Raw genomic sequence first — 17,057 nt, 5'->3', positions numbered from 1 at the left:
CGCAGAAGAATAAAGTTGAGGGCGATGAGAGAAGTGCGCGTAAAGATGGGAATAAAGAAAAATTACGATGAAAAAAAGGGAAGGAACAAAAGGAAGCAGTAAAAAGGGACGCGCAAATGTGAAAAGATGTAAAAATTTGTGTAAAGAAAAAGGTAAAGAAGGCGCAAAAGTATGAACACGTCCGTCGGCGTTCAAAACCGTGTGACAATATGGAGAACAACAGACAGTGGAAGAGATACAATCAAAGAGACGACGCACAATTGTTGAGTGGGTGGGGGCTTGAAACGTGAAATGTTAGTCACTGTCAGCTGCACACATTATCAACTTGGTGCGCGCGGGTGAAAACAAGCATTGAAGTCCCCAAAGGATCTGTTCTCTCTGCATCTCACGTGAATCCTTAGAATATGGAGACAGACAATGAATATTAACGCGGTTTTTGTATTTTATACACTGTATATTTCTTTTACTCAAAGAAGTAAATAAAAAGGTACAATAGAAACTGCATTAAATTGTCAAAGGCATTAAGTAAAATACGCGCTAAACGGAGACACTAAAATGAACCCGTTTACTCCCAAGACTGATTATAATTTAAATTCTCCTCACAGTATTTAATACACCGAAAAATATGGTGTCAGTAAGAATTAGAGAAAATCTAAGCTGGAGGATAATTTTTTGATATAAACGTGATGTAACATTAAATCCTCGGAGTGAAGGAACAAAGAAACATTCTTATCTCTTGGGAGAATTTTTCCTCAGAACTTGGGAGTTGATGAGTTAATTAAACTAAGGTAAATGAGCAATTATTTTCAACTGTAAATAAAAATAGCATCAAAACACTTCACACGAAATACACTGACATTGTATAAAGCATGCTAAGTTAAAACTGTCCCAGCTTGTTTTTAAAATCCTACGTTACATTATATTCAACCATGTGCGAGGTTAACTTTACATTTTATACCAGCATATACCAATGGTAGTTAAGAAAATCTGCAAAATTAAGATTGATTTTACAAAACTCTCTTCTAAAACAGCTGTGATACAGTCTCTTAAACTTTTGACCACAAAACAGGTCCTAATTACAAAGCGTACTCTGATTACCTATTAAGTATAAATTCTTAAATCTAAGAAAGATATTATCGGGAATCTTCAAATTCTACTTAGGTAAATTTAGAGAAATAAAAAAATTTGAACAGCGTATTTTCAAAAATTGAAAATTCTACCCTGAAGCCCTGAACCTTTTCAAATATATTATTCATGAACCTTTTCCCCAAAATAGATCCCATCGAGAACTACATGGCTTATTTGAACTCCTTCTCGAATTCATTGGCCTAAACATTTTCCTACTAGAAACAACAAATTCTGCGTCACATACATTATAAGTCATAGCTACAGAAACTTTAGTTACAGTAAACTCTGGACAAATTTTAACCTCTCAGTCGTGGTTCTTTGAAACGAACGTAACCAGCTTTTTGACTTGCTGAAATAATTGACATTTCAATTATAGTTTCAATATTTGCAAGAGTCATAATATAGAAGCCAAGCGGGCGGAAAACAATTGAAGGCCGGGCCTACGGGACTAAAGGCTGGCTACACCCATAAAAGTAGGTCTTATATCTCTAACATATGGTCAGTAAATTCAATAACATCATCTCTGATGATTAATTCTTTAAATTAAGCTTGGAGTGGCAATCTTGGCTCTGATAGAATTACATTGCATTAAAATGAATTGAAAAAAATAATCAATTTTTCTTGTGAAGATAATCGCAAGTTGTAACAAAGTAATTCATAACGTAGAAAAATCAACTAAGTTTAATGAATATATTACTGCAAATTTTGCAATTCAAAGTTCTATAAATTAAAATTTCGCCAGCTTTGGCAAATGACGAACTGTTTCTTTGCTAATCAAAATCTTAGAGTAAAACGGTAATTAGGACCCGGTGGACAAGCTCCTGGTTATGTACAAGAGAAAAACCTTTAAATCGTTTTCCATACAACTGATTGTGATACATGAATAGAGCTGAGTGTCATTTTGGGGAAAACCGAAAACCTCGTAATCGCCTTCAACTACTGTAGGCATTCCTCACAGAAGCCTTACTCATTTTGTTCTCTTCGCAAAGATTTAAATTTAAAAAGGTAACACAAAAAGACAATTCCACTGATCAAACTACCATTAAATACTCTGTTTTTATTTCTTCGCCAAAGTAACGTTACACATCACAGGTTCCATTTAACAAAAAGTAAAATTGCCAAATTAGATAAACGTTTAAATCTTCCAAGTTCCTGTCTCATTCTTTTTGAGATGAAAACAAAAAACAATTTTTCATTTGTGTGATTTTATATTCAAATTTTCTCTTTCCTTTGCCATGAAGTCAAGAGTGACGTCATCTCCAATCAGCAAAAAGGGCGCCCAGTATTTAATGTCGCAGAACGTTTCTGATTCTCTGAGGCTTTTCATTGCCAGGTTCAGGGACTCGCTTGCAGGTTTACCTTCTGCAAGGTGTTGATAAAAGCATTTCATGAACTCGAGAGTAGCCACGTCATCAATCGCCCACAGAGACACCACAACAGACCGAGCACCAGAACCCATAAAAGCGCGCGCAATACCAACCACACCTTCAGCCTTGATCTCGCCCCAACCGCTGTGGCAGCAACTAAGCACTACAAGTTTGGCGCGAAGTTGAGCATTCAACACATCTCCAATTGTTAAAATGTAATCCTCCTCCGTTGGCACAGCAGATATTCGGTCTGGATCAGGTGTAAGAGCAATTTCGCCAGTTTCCATACATCCGTGTGCCGCAAAGTGAACTAGGGAAACGGAACTGAGTCTTTTCAACACCTCACGTTTTGTGGCCTGTCTGCCAGTGATTGGCGTGATATTCAGAATTTTTCCGATCATTTCTACTTCTTCTTTAGCACACGAAAGCTGCTCGAGGGGTTTCTCTCCTTTGCTGTTAGTAACCTCGGCTACCCACGGATCTCCTACAAGTAACGCACCACTGCTTTTGTGATAATCATCTGGGCAATCGGCAATGACTCTAAGACTTGTCAACGATGGAGCAAGTCGGATTCTGAACGATTCACACATGTATCTATAATTACCATCCTTCAATGCAGCGTAAGGAACGAGCCACAGGGGTCCATCGGGAATAACGAGTAGCTCATCCCCTTGAACCAGGTCAGCCACCGGCTTCATTACGGTATCATACAAAGTGCTCAAACATTCGTTTTGTTGGATGGGAGGTTGAGGGTTGTCTCCTTTAGTTTTCTCATCCACTTTTGAACGGCCCTCCCTCAAAGCATCCAAAGATCGATTCTCGCATCTCACATTAGAACGAACACCAAGTTGTGTATAGAAACCGAGCATGAACGACTCAAAAGAATGGCTGGCTCCACTATTCTCTGAAACAGAACTTTTGAGTTTATTTTTTCTTAACTGAACTTGTTTTCCTTTGGACACAACCCAAAGATTGACATCAGCTTTGTTTATTGCCTGAAAGACGGTGTTTGATGGAACGTAACTTAAAACTGCTAAATCTTCATCGCCTGTCTTGTACCGACTTGTTTCATCACAAAAACTGGATTCCATGAGGTCGGTCAGAGCTTGAGCTCGTCCTTTCTCAGCAGCAAATAAGGCGTCATCTATCTTACCTTGTTCTACAAGAGTTCTCCACAAACCAGTATATGCCACTTGATACTGATTTCGAAAATTTACTTTCCACTCATCTTTCGATTTCAGAAGTACTCTTAAGGAATTGTATAAGTTTATGCTAGCTTGGTAATATTCAACGGCTTTTGGCAGTCTACCCAGCGACTCAGAAACGCATCCTAATAAATAGCTGGCCACTGCCTCCATGGATTTGTCTTCGACCTCTTTGGAAATTTTGAGCATTACGTTATATGACGTGTTGGCCTTTACCAAATCTCCCTGAGTTAGATACACACTGCCAAGATTGCCGTAAGCCTTACCCTCCCCATGCTTGTCTCCTACTTCTTTAGCTATATTAAGATGTCGAATATAGTACTCTATGGCTTTTCTTAAATCACCAAGACTGTGATAAGCAATGCCAAGATCGCCATAAGCAACACCCTCCCCATGCTTGTCACCGACTTCTTTAGCTATTTTAAGATGTAGGTTGTGGTACTCTATGGCTATTCTGAAATCCCAAAGTTTTCGGTACACATTGCCAAGGTTACCATACGCATCACCCTCCCCATGTTTGTCTCCTACTTCTTTGACTATTTTAAGATGTAGGTTGTGGTACTCCATGGCTTTTTTGAAATCACCCAGACTAAAATAATCATTGCCAAGATTGCCATACGCGCTACCCTCCCCATGCTTGTCTCCTACTTCTTTAGCTATTTTAAGATGTAGATTGTGGTACTCTATGCCTTTTTTGAAATCACTCAGACTGTTATGGGCATTGCCAAGATTGCCATAAGCGTTACCCTCCTGGTGCCTGTCTCCTACTTCTTGAGCTATTTTAAGATATAGGTTGTAGTACTCTAAGGCTTTTTTAAAATCACCCAGACTGAAATAAGCATTGCCAAGAGAGCCATAAACGTTACCCTTCCCATGCTTGTCTCCTACTTCTTTAGCTATTTTAAGATTTAGATTGTGGTACTCTAAGGCTTTTTCGAAATCACCCAAATTCTGATGAGCATTGCCAAGGCTACCATAAGCTTTACCCTCCCCAACCTTGTCTCCTACTTCTTGAGCTATTTTAAGAAGTAGGTTGTGGTACTCTATGGCTTTTTTGAAATCACCCAGACTTAAATAAGCATTGCCAAGGTTGCCATAAGCGTAACCCTCCCCACGCTTGTCTCCTACTTCTTGAGCTATTTTAAGATGTAGGTTGTGGTACTCAATGGCTTTTATGACGTAACCCAGTCTGAAGTAAGCGTTGCCAAGACCGCCATAAGCAACAACCTCCCCACGCTTGTCTCCTACTTCTTGAGCTATTTTAAGATGTAGGTTGTGGTACTCAACGGCTTTTTTGAAATAACCCAGACTGTAATGAACAATGCCAAGGTGACCATAAGCACTACCCTCCCCATGCTTATCTCCTACTTCTTTAGCTATTTTAAGATGTAGGTTGTTATACTCAATGGCTTTTATGAAATCACCCAGACTGAAGTAAGCGTTGCCAAGGCCGCCATAAGCATGTCCCTCACCATGCTTGTCTCCTACTTCTTGAGCTATTTTAAGATGTAGGTTGTGGTACTCTAAGGCTTTTTTAAAATCACCCAGACTTAAATAAGCAGCGCCCAGACTGCAATAAGCAGTACCCTCCCCATGCTTGTCTCCAACTTCTTTAGCTATTCTAAGATGTAAGTTGTGGTACTCTAGGGCTTTTTTGAAATCACCCAGACTTAAATAAGCATTGCCAAGATTACAATAAGCGTTACCCTCCCCATGCTTATCTCCTACTTCTTTAGCTATTCTAAGATGTAGGTTGTAGTACTCAATGGCTTTTATGACGTAACCCAGTCTGAAGTAAGCGTTGCCAAGGCCGCCATAAGCAACACCCTCACCATGCTTATCTCCTACTTCTTTAGCTATTTTAAGATATAAGTTGTGGTACTCGATGGCTTTTATGAAATCACCCAGACTGAGGTAAGCGTTGCCAAGGCCGCCATAAGCACTACCCTCACCATGCTTGTTTCCTACTTCTTTAGCTATGTTAAGATTTAGGTTGTGGTACTCTAGGGCTTTTTTCAAATTACCCAGACGAAAATAAGCATTGCCCAGATTGCCATAAGCAACACCCTCCCCATGCTTGTTTCCTACTTCTTTAGCTATTCTAAGATGTAAGTTGTGGTACTCTCTGGCTTTTTTGAAATCGCCCAGACTTAAATAAGCATTGCCAAGATTACTATAAGCTTTACCCTCTCCAGCCATGTCTCCTACTTCTTTAGCTATTTTAAGATGTAGGTCGTGGTACTCTATGGCTTTTATGAAATCATTCAGACAGTAGTAGGCACTGCCAAGGTTGTCATAAGCATCACCCTCACCATGCTTGTCTCCTATTTCTTTAGCTTTTCTAAGTTGTAGGTTGTGGTACTCTATGGCTTTTTTGAAATCATTCAGACTGTAATGAGCATTGCCAAGATTGTCATAAGTGTTACCCTCCCCATGCTTGTCTCCCCGATTACAGAAGTCTAAGACTTTCGTGTCATCACCTGAACTTGCACCACCATGGTCATAGCTAATATGATCTTTTTCCTCTATGGACTTGTCACCCTCTTCACTGACAGACTGAAGTCTTAATGACAAGAAGATCCTATCATTTTTGTCAATCTTTTTTTTATGTCAAGGTTAAAAAATGTGGGAAAAACAAAAAAGATTATTTTTCCGATCATATGATATTGATATATAATAGTCCATTTTTACAGTTTTGTGTTTCGTTGCCAAGCCTTTGAACAGGAGTGTGGCTAAGGGTGACCTTGTTATCGTAGAAACATTGCTACCTTTCAAATGCAAATTACTTTACTATGCTCACTGGATACTGGTTTCCATCACAACAAGGTCACCTTCAGCCTCACTCCAAATCAAAGGCTTGGCAGCTAAGTACACAACTATAAAATGGCCTATTGGAAGGGCCTGCATGAAAGGTAGATGTTTCATCAACATGACACTCAGTCTTAAAGTAGGTTATTACATATCACGAAAAGTTTCTTCTGTGCGCAACGTCAAATTTTAACGCAAAATATCTAGATATAATCCCTTGTTTCCAAAAACTGGGAAGCCGCACTTGCTCGATTTTTAAATTAATATAGCTTTAACATTAGATAAATGTTTTACAGCACTGGAAGAAATGAGTCTAGATCACAAATTTATGCCTTTCAAAGGTGTATTTGTCCATAAGAAAATGCGATGAGTATAGAGGAAAAAATTTAAAGGGAAGAAAATAAGCATAATATATAAGTAAACATTACCAAACTATTTTTTTGTGACTCGTTTTAGAGGGATCATCTACCCATGTACCGTGCATAAACTGGGTGAATATTGGTCTTTTAACTAAACTAATGTCATGGCATGGATAGTATGACTAAGTCCAATTGGCTGAAAGGAGTAATATCACTAGTAAGTAATGAGGTAATCAGTAATTGAGGTGACAAGTTCCCATTGTAATTAAGTGCCGCTCTCGCCAGGAGCGATCCTCGTTTTTGCCCATGAAAAGTGTTGAGGACATACGTTTTAAAAATAGTTTAGTTGTTCAGTTATTCTCCAATTCTCTTTTTTTGCGTCGCAAAAGCCAAAAATGATTTTTGGCCAAACCACCCCGGGGACAGCGATCGAAAGTGTTTTGAAAGTGATTTTGTCCAGCGCGCAGCGACTGCAACAATGCAGCTCCCGGAGTTCTATCTTGCTACATGTTACAGGATGTAGTCAGTTAGTTCACAGACGAAATATGGAAACTTAAGCTGAAATATTTTTCATATCAGCGTGATCAGAGGAGACCCTTCTGTTCGACCTTAATTTGCATATCAAAAATTCACTACTTTGTACGAAAGAATTCTCAAAATGCAGGCGTTAATCGGGCTGAAAAAGCATATCAGTGCACAGTTTATACATCAATGTGGTCACAGTTTGAAACAAACCCGCGGGTATATCTCGAGCTTCCATCTACCAACATCTCTTAAAAACAACGCAAATCCATGTGATTGCTCAATTGCGCTCGTGTCAAAGATCATTCGCATGATTCTGAAAATTGACCAAGATCTCCTTTTGACCGTTCAAACTTCGTTCGTTTATCTTCTACGTTGAGGATTTTAGGTTTTAATAACAACTGAATGGAGAATAGATGTCGAGTTGTCCTAAAATGTTGCGTAAACGTGATCGGTCGTAACGCTTGCGCGCTTGCGGGACTTACAAAGAAAGCAAAGGTGATCGGAAGGCGCCTTCTCGATAATTTACGTTGAAATATCAGGTCATGAACTACGCACAGTGTGGAGAAGATCACCCTGTCTCATAACAGACATATTACGTTGCTTAAAAGGGCACAAAAACAAGTTAAATACGTTACATTGTTTATATTTATAAAACAACACGCACACAATCTAAAAAAATTCTTGCAGTTTCTGCCGAGATTTAGTACACGGAACCCGATGAACTAACCCTCCTTTCCGCAAATTTGTTTCCATCATTAATGATGTTGGCTGTTTTTCTTTACCTTTATTAAGGAATGTTGTGTTGTGATGGAAAAGAACATCGGCAAAAAGCTTGCAAATAGAATTAGTTACCAAATATGATACAAACGATGCTTAAAAGGAAAGTTTGGTAGGGGAGGGGGGGTCCAAATCTGCAAAGGGGGGTCCATACCGCCAGCGGATTTAGACCGGGGGTGTTCAAATCCACTGTTACCGGGACGACGTATCGAGTCATTTAAAGTACTATCAGCTATCCAGCGAAATCCTCGAGTACAAGTTAATTTTGTTTCGTTCCGGTCATTTTGACCACGATATGGAAAAAATATAACAGTTATTGGTATATTCTAAACATCCGAACACTTTAGGAAACATTGGAAATGCGGTGAAAGTACTTGAAAGAAAGTCAGACTGACTAGAGATGTTTTCGAAGTTTTCGAAATTAAAGTTGTGGTCCGATCATATGGGTAATGTATTTGCAATTTCTCGAGAGTGAAGGCTATTATTTAACTAAAAATTGATTCGTAAGTGCCTATCTGGGATATCTGCACTAGCAGACAAAACCAGAATTCTCTTGATAAAATAAAAGGACAAATTGTGTCATGACGAATTTTTGTCTCGATTTTTGCATCCGCTTAAAATTTAAAAACTGTCAAATTCCGTCAGCGCTTGATCTGCTCATGAGACCAGCTGGCATAGTTTGCCAATGGACTCAAACTCCAGTTTCCAGGATTCATCGTACGTTGTTTCAAAGTTTTAAAATTCACGAATTTCGCGACAAAAGAAAGTTGATGCCTTCCAGGTAAATTTTAGCGAGTTTAATAACAAGCTGTTGGCACTGAGCTTTTTACGACAAATGGCGTTGAAAACTCAGTCTCCTTTCACTGCCTCACATTCTTCTTTTTGCTCTGGATACTAAAAAATACTCTTATTAACTACACTTCCAGTGTCTTCTCAGGTGTTCTTATGTTTAGAACATACCAATAACTGTTTTATTTTTTCCAAATCAGTGCTGAAATACCCAAAGCCACTCCAATCTCTGCTTTCCATGAATCAAGTAAGCATTTAAAGATAAAATTCTCATTAAAATGTAAAATTCTTCAGTCCATTTTAATAACTTTCGATTCTAATTAGTTACACTAGCTAATTTTGGTTTCAATTTGTAGAACCCGCGAAACAGGTCATATGACAAAGCGAAAAGTTTGCACAATCACGTGACGCAATACATCAAGCCGGGTTTGTCTAATTGATTTTGATGGTCGCAGGGAAATGTCGAGTTTGTCGCTCAAAACAGTTGTGGTTCATAAGAGCGTAACATCATTAATGATGGAAACAAATTTGCAGAAAGGAGAGCTACTTCATCGGGTTCCGTGTACTAAATCTCGGGAGAAACTGCAAGAATTTTTTTAGATTGTGTGCGTGTTGTTTTATAAATATAAACAATGTAACGTATTTAACTTGTTTTTGTGCCCTTTTAAGCAACGTAACGTAACGTGTTTCAGAGTGTATGCGTTTTGTTTTGTAAATATAAACATTGTAACGTATTTCAACTTGTTTTTGTGCCCTTTTAAGCTACGCGATATGTCTGTTATGACCAGAGTGCCAAATTTTATTCTATAATTTTGATTTTCTCCACACTGTGCGTAGTTCATGACCTGATATTTCAACGTAAATTATCGAGAAGGCGTCTTCCGATCACCTTTGCTTACTTTGTAGTTACGCAAGCGCGCAAGCGTTACGACCGATCACGTTTACGCAACATTTTAGGACAACTCGACATCTATTCTCCATTCAGTTGTTATTAAAACCTAAAATCCTCAACGTAGAAGATAAACGAACGGAGTTTGAACGGTCAAAAGGAGATCTTGGTCAATTTTCAGAATCATGCAAATGATCTTTGACACGAGCGCAATTGAGCAATCACATGGATTTGCGTTGTTTTTAAGATGTTAGTAGATGGAAGCTCGAGATATACCCGCGGGTTTGTTTCGATCCGTGACCTCATTGGTGTATAAACTATGCACTGATATGCTTTTTCAGCCCGATTAACGCCTGCATTTTGAGAATTCTTTCGTACAAAGTAGTGAATTTTTGATATGCAACCTAAGGTCGAACAGAAGGGTCTCCTCTGATCACGCTGGTATGAAAAATATTTCAGCTGAAGTTTCCATATTTTGTCTGTGAACTGACTGACTACATCTTGTAACTTGTAACAAGATAGAACTCCGGGAGCTGCATTGTTGCAGTCGCTGCGCGCTGGACAAAATCTTTGAAATTTACATTTTCGATCGCTGTCCACAGGGGTGGTCTGGCCAAAAATCATTTTTGGCTTGTGGCGATGCAAAAGAAGAGAATTGGAGAACAGCTAAACTATTTTTGAAACATATGTCCTAAACACTTTTCATGGGCAAAAAATAAAAGAAAACTTTTTTTCCGACGGAGAGTCGAGAGGACCTCTCTTAGCGAGAGCGACACTTAAAAACCCTTTGTATTTTCCCACTAAAAATGTCAAATTATGAAATATTTTTATTATACCCATGATTAAAAATTAAAAATTCCTTTAACTAAGGATACAGCTAATCCCTTATCACACCAAGTGATTGCTTCTTCAAATCTCTTCAGTTCAACACAAGCAATGGCTCCTGTAAGCAACAACACAAATAAGCATATCATTACTGGCTAAGAATATATGAAAGTTATATATTTGAACTGCAGATAAGACTTGAATGAAAGTGATCCTCGCAGTAATGCACACTACTTGAGCAGTAGTGAAAATAAGGCCTGAAAAAAACATTCAGGCCTATACGTATCCCGTACAGGCCTGAATGTTTTTTTCAGGCCTTATTTTCACTACTGCTCAAGTAGTGTGCATTACTGCGAGGATCACTTTCATTCATATATCATTACTGTAGCTCAATTCCAAGAAAAGAACTGGAAACCATTGAAAGCTAAATCATTACAGACCACAGGAAAAAAAATACATAAAAACTAAAAGAAAAAGAATAAACAGGCCCTATTAGGTTTCAGTCAGATTAGCTATGGATAATTGAAACTTCTAAGAACATCCAAATTGGGACTGACAATTCCCACAAAATCAATAAGAGATATAGATAGAATATAGGACATGCAATGCGAAAACGGAAACATAGAACTCATTTTTTTATTTTTATAATGGTACGTTTTTTATTTAACCTTTTTAGAACTAGGTTAAATTTAAATTTCAATCAAAGTACAAATTAAAACATTTTATTTGACACTTAAATTGTAGTTTCCCTTTGGTTTTAGTTACCATATTGGATTTACTCAATCAGTTGATAATTGCTTGCTAGGAAGTGACTCAAACTATAGGTTTAAAGTTCGCAAAGAAAAAAATTTACCCATGATCATATCATATCTTTAGCTAAATTATTATTACAAGTATTATGGCACTTGAAGTTGAACTATACTTGACGAATGAGGAAATTTTCCTTACAGTTTGAGTTAAGTCCTTACTTCTTTTCAAAACAGCTAGATAGTGACTAAAAATATCTGACACCACTAACTCACAAATCTAGCAAAAGGGAAACTAAGATACTCATGCTGATACTCTTTGCATTATGCATTGAGTTCTTCATCCAACTCAAAATAATATTCTTATCATAATGGAAAGTCATGGACAGCAGTCAAGAGCTGGATTCAAATGTACATCAGGGTGGTCTCGACCTCTTAATTAAAGTCAATTGAGTCAAGTTTCAACTTCATTTAACCTTAGAGTGTTGAGTTCTTTATTATTATTATTAATTATTATTATTATTATTAATTATTATTATTATTATTATTATTATTATTATTATTATTATTGCACAGCTAACATATCTAACCTCTCACAATTGCCTTGAGGAAAGTTGGATTTAACTCAATGGCTGCTTCTGCATCCCTTAGTGAATCCTGGTGATTTCCTTTTTTGTAAAAATAAATATCTCTAACTAGCTGTACATATAGCAAACACACCACCTTTACATTAATTCTAGGAAAAAACTTGTGATGCTCTTTGATATATGGGGTAAGAGGTTACTTCTTTGTATGTTTGAGAGGCCAATGTAAGGCACAGAGATATTTTCTGATGAATTTCCTTTTGCACATAATATTGCATTCCAAATTATCACCTTTTTCGGAAAACTACTACTGACAGCCCTTAGCTTCAAAAGAGTAAAAAAATGCATATTAAAGCTCTCATCATCTTACCAAGTTTAGAATGTGCAATAGCCCTGTTGTTGTACAGTTTGGCCCTCAGTTCTTTCTCATTGCAGTTCATTTTAATTCCTTCAGTGTAAAAATGAATAGCATTGATGAAATCTCCTTTCTTGAAGGCCTCATTACCCTGATACCTATAAACATCAGCTGTGACCGCAAAGAAAAAATAAAAATTAATTTGTGTGAAAGTCTGTGGTTGTAGTTAATTAATAAGAGTATAAACAGACTCGTCAAGATTTGGAGATTTAAAATCTGCAGATTTTTCCTTTTGTGCCAGCTGCAACTTTTGCACCTGCCTGACTTGACCCATCCCTTGGAAACCTTTAATGACTTCTGCAAACCCTCCCTCCCCCCTACCCGGAACAATTACCCCACTCAGTTAATTTATAGGAGACTTTTTCAATGAAAGCTTAACCAATCAGACCCAGTTACTGTTGTGGTTGTAAGTTAAGGAGAAAGTGTACCAGTAATCCCTAAAATGACTTCTGCACACACCCCCCCCCCCTTCCCCCTCACAGGACAAACCCCACTCAGTTAATTTATGGGAGACTTTTTTTGGTTGAAAGCTCAACCAATTAGACTCAGTTGCTTTTGTGGTTGTTTTTTAGAAGAAAGTGTAATTCCTACTTTGAAACAATCAAAGTGCAATCAAGAAAATTAACATTGATGATGAACCCTAAGATAACCATATTAACATTGGATGTGGGAAATCTGGAGTTCAAATGTTATGTTTCTGTGAGGAAGTGACCCACATCCTCCTTCCTTTTGAAGGTTTAATGACCCATATGGGAGACCTAGAGTCTCATTCTGTGTCTGTGAGACTCCCTGATAATCAGAGAGAGTCGGCATAATTATAAGCGTAAAAGAATCTACTGCTTTAATTACATCTACTGCAAATAGTTAATGAGTCAATAAGATCCAAATGGTGCAATCATAAAAACCAGAAGCAATATTTTACTTATAGACAAAATTAATAGACGATTAGAATTATTATAAAGAATATGAGATTAGTAGTTATGATGATCATGCTAATAATGTGGGTGACAACACACAGTGGTAATAATAGTTAATGAAGAGAATTATACATCACTTAATTTGAAGCAAATCCCTGGGCATTTAAACTTTTGGAGATTGGTTTCCCAAAATTCCTATCAGCCTCCTGCCAAATATATGTTCAAATGTTCCACCCAATTTTTATGTACCAAAAAAAAATTCCCAGTTTTCTGGGAATTCCTAGGAATTCTAAAAAATTCTCAATTATGCAAATTACCCTTGCAAACTGAATTTCCAGTTTTCTGGGAATTCCTAGGAATTCCTAGGAATTCTCAAAAATTCCCAACTATGCAAATTTACCCTGATTTAAAAAGCTTGGAATTACTGGGGATTTCTGGGAAAGGAAGACTCCAGTTTTGTGAGGACATGGAATCCCTTGGAATTCCTAGGAATTCTCAGCTTTACAAACTACCTATGATTCAAGAAGTGTGGAACTCATGGGAATTTCTGGTAATTGAATTTGAGGCAATTTTAATACCCTGAGGTCCACATAAATTCTAAGAAATTCTCAATACCTTGAATGTGAAGGTTTTAAGAAAAGGACTAATTTCAGAGGCTTAAAACTTTGGCTCAATAAAAGGTATGCTATACAAAACTTACCAAGAGATAAACATACATGTAGATGTTTATAACTTAAAGATCATAAAATTTATTATTCAAACTAAGTTTTAGTAAATCTTTACATTAATATGGATTTTCTCATGAACCAGCTGTCAGTTATGTTAAATGGAAATTGCTAATTAATCCAATGTGCTCATATCACAGATTTGCTTTCTAACCTCAAAGGACTTTTGGATTCCATGATCAAAAAATATTTTTATTGTGATGAAAATTAATGTCTCATGTTCACTGATGTGCCAAAATCATCAAACATTCATTAGCTGTTCCTTGGTACACAACTTCTACAATAATTAACAATAATTACATTGTTATCTATACTTAAAGAACTTTGTTAGTTATGAACATAAGTTACTTCCCTAACCTATATTACTGGTTGCCTTTGTTAAATAACCTTGGAACAGTCAAGCTCAATTCCCTCAAACACTGTCAGAGACTTTTTTTTGACAATATTTTTAGTAGAAATTTCATGCATTAGACAAACAAATTCAACACCTAATTAACCTTTCTTTTTTCATGATTGTTGTTGCTGTTTTTTTATCAGTTTTTTGCTCTGTTTTCGTGACTAATTGCTGTAATTTGTTTTGCTGTTTTTATTCTTACAAAACATTTTTGTAAGAGTTCCAATACTTGTGGATCATCCACACACTTTGCAAACATTTGGCATGCAGAAAAGACAGAGGTAGTCAATGTTCCCTTTGAGAAAAAACGCCTTTTAAATGACGTCTTCAATTTACTTTATTTGAAACTCTTATCTGAAAATATTTGTCAACAAGACTTGTTAGTAGTGAGAAGTACCAACCAAGTTTCCTTTCATAACTTAATTTCTTAAATGTCCCAATCACTGGATCTCCCGAAAAATATTACATCTTTTTGTTTTTGGTGAAAAGTGCAAGTCACACTTCAATAATAACAGCTCTAAAGTTTACTTGTTGTTCTTCTCTGTCTGTCAGCTATCAACAAAATTGTTTTACACTTCGACAGTGCATAACTATTTGTGGACCAGAGTTCCAACGCACCTCTGTAATCGCATATAGTTACTTCTGTCTCTTGTACAAATGTTTCTCCTTTGTAAGACGTACTCTACTCTGTTGTCACTACTGCTTTAAGTTCAGTGGAAACGACTGACTGAGGAATCAAGATGGCGGTGTTGGAACGTGTTGCTGAACGCTTGCTACGGTCAAGCTTTGTAGATTTAGGTACTGGTACACTGGGATCATCTATGTGTCTCTTATACTTCCTAATGTGGTATCCTTCTTTTATAAATATGAGGGTAAAAGGCGATTTGTAGTCGCATTCAAAACTGTGATTGGCTTGTGTTATTTTATAAATATGAGGGTAAAAGGCGATTTGTAGTCGCATTCAAAACTGTGATTGGCTTGTGTTATTTCTCACCTTTGCCATGAACACAACTCAAGTGAGTTTCGAGTCTTTGTTTCTTCGACAACTTTCGGCCACAAATCGTGCATTTCTAATACGATCGATTCTTGTCGATTATTTCCACATAGAGTGAGCTCACATCATTATTTATATCACCAAGGTATCCATCGTCTAGAAGCAGAGAACCGGTCAGAGAAGTCAAAATAAAGTTTTGCGCTTCTCTTAACACTGCAATCGGCAAGCCAGCTGATTCACTTTGCTAGCCAATGACAAGTCCTAAAAGACCCACGTGATCATGCCCGTGATCGGAAACAAAGAAGACTCCATTTGGCGCTCATCTTTGAATGTACTTTTCATCGGTTGATCGCTTTTATCAACTATTTTGCTTAATATAACATTTCTAAAGATAGCTTTTATTGTGGTTTAATGGGAAAACGAGAACAGCGTGAGTGTTGTAAAAGAAAAGAAAGTCGTTGGCGCCGTGGAGTTAAAAGAAGGGACAACAGTTGACATACTGACTGGTACAAACAAGGGTCGAGTGGCCATCTGTAAAGCTACGATTTTGAAAGTTTGTGGTGAGTAAAAATTGCGATATTCGTTACGTGATCAAAATCTTATGAAAGAATAGATGTAGCGGGTTGAATTAAGCTTACATAACGCTCGGCGCAACTGAAACTAGAATAATTCTGAGAATCGAATCGGTTACTTGCATGCCGCAGTTTCTTAAGCTTATGCTTTACAATGAAATAAACCTATCAGTAAGGTTTCAAGATTTTTCTAGTCACGTTTGGGAACATTCAAGAATCATAATAAGAACTGTTATTAAACAAACCTTATTGCATAAAGAAGCCCTCCTTAGTAAAAACAAAATAATGTATTCAGCCCTTTTTTAGTAAAATCTATGCGAGAGATGTACTAACTCCAATATAAAAGTCACTCAATATAACAGAGATTTCTCAATTTGAGAATCCAATGAATGCCCTTTTCCTCATAGCCATCTTAAAGGCCTGGTCTGAGCTTTAAATATATATATATATATATATATATATATATATATATATATATATATAGATATATATATACATTTAAATTTTTTTTTCAAATTCAGATGTCATGGAATCCAGATACAAAATGGTCAAGGTTCTTGTAGACAACCTCATTCAAGGCAAACTCATTGTGAGCCCAGGAAAAAAAAATACAAACAGCAGCTAAGTTTGCAGTTTAGGATAACTTCATTCTAATTTATTGTTACAGTTACAACAAGATCTTAATCAAAAAATCAATTTTATTTGTCTGTAATTAACCCCTTCACTCCCAAGAGTGCTTGGTTTTCAAATATAATTTAAGATATTGTATTTTATGGAAAAGAATCTACAGATTTTATTCACAATTTGTGTCTAACCAAATTTAATAATTGATTAGGACTATTTTATATGAATAGCTGTAATTGAGGATTAATCTGTATGAAGTTTTCAAGAAAAGAAAAATAAATCAAATTCCATCCTAATATTACCACACATTGATGTTAATAATTAATCAAAAATATTTTACATGTAAGCCTTAATTAAGCTTCTAAATAAATTTCATTGAATACTTGAATTTTAGCTGGGTTTTTTTAATTTAAA

At 36.7% G+C, this 17,057-nt stretch overlaps 1 protein-coding gene across 1 annotated transcript; it reads right to left on the bottom strand.

Moving 5' to 3' along the window:
- Positions 1-1,945: 1,945 nt before the first annotated feature.
- LOC136282305 (tetratricopeptide repeat protein 28-like) lies at positions 1,946-15,550 on the bottom strand. The gene is made up of 5 exons (XM_066169784.1): positions 15,448-15,550; positions 12,373-12,528; positions 12,009-12,086; positions 10,723-10,790; positions 1,946-6,298 (listed from the first exon to the last, which is right to left on the bottom strand). Exons 2-5 carry the CDS (start codon positions 12,440-12,442, stop codon positions 2,321-2,323), a joined length of 4,194 nt encoding a protein of 1,397 aa, XP_066025881.1. The 5' UTR covers positions 12,443-12,528; positions 15,448-15,550; the 3' UTR covers positions 1,946-2,320.
- Between the last annotated feature and the right edge of the window lie 1,507 nt (positions 15,551-17,057).

The sequence above is a fragment of the Pocillopora verrucosa genome, chromosome 7 (genome assembly GCF_036669915.1).
Source record: "Pocillopora verrucosa isolate sample1 chromosome 7, ASM3666991v2, whole genome shotgun sequence".
NCBI classification, from domain to species: domain Eukaryota; kingdom Metazoa; phylum Cnidaria; class Anthozoa; order Scleractinia; family Pocilloporidae; genus Pocillopora; species Pocillopora verrucosa.
Note: the sequence above shows the minus strand (reverse complement) of the source record. Positions and strands in the feature narration are given on the sequence as shown.

Bases quoted from the DNA above. Each gene is read 5' to 3' on its own strand.
- LOC136282305 (XM_066169784.1), bottom strand. From the start codon at position 12,442: ATGAACTGCAATGAGAAAGAACTGAGGGCCAAACTGTACAACAACAGG. The intron at 12,087-12,372 runs GTAAGATGATGA...TTTACAAAAAAG, and splicing joins TATTGCACATTCTAAACTTG to GAAATCACCAGGATTCACTA. The intron at 10,791-12,008 runs GTTAGATATGTT...TGTTGCTTACAG, and splicing joins CCTCAAGGCAATTGTGAGAG to GAGCCATTGCTTGTGTTGAA.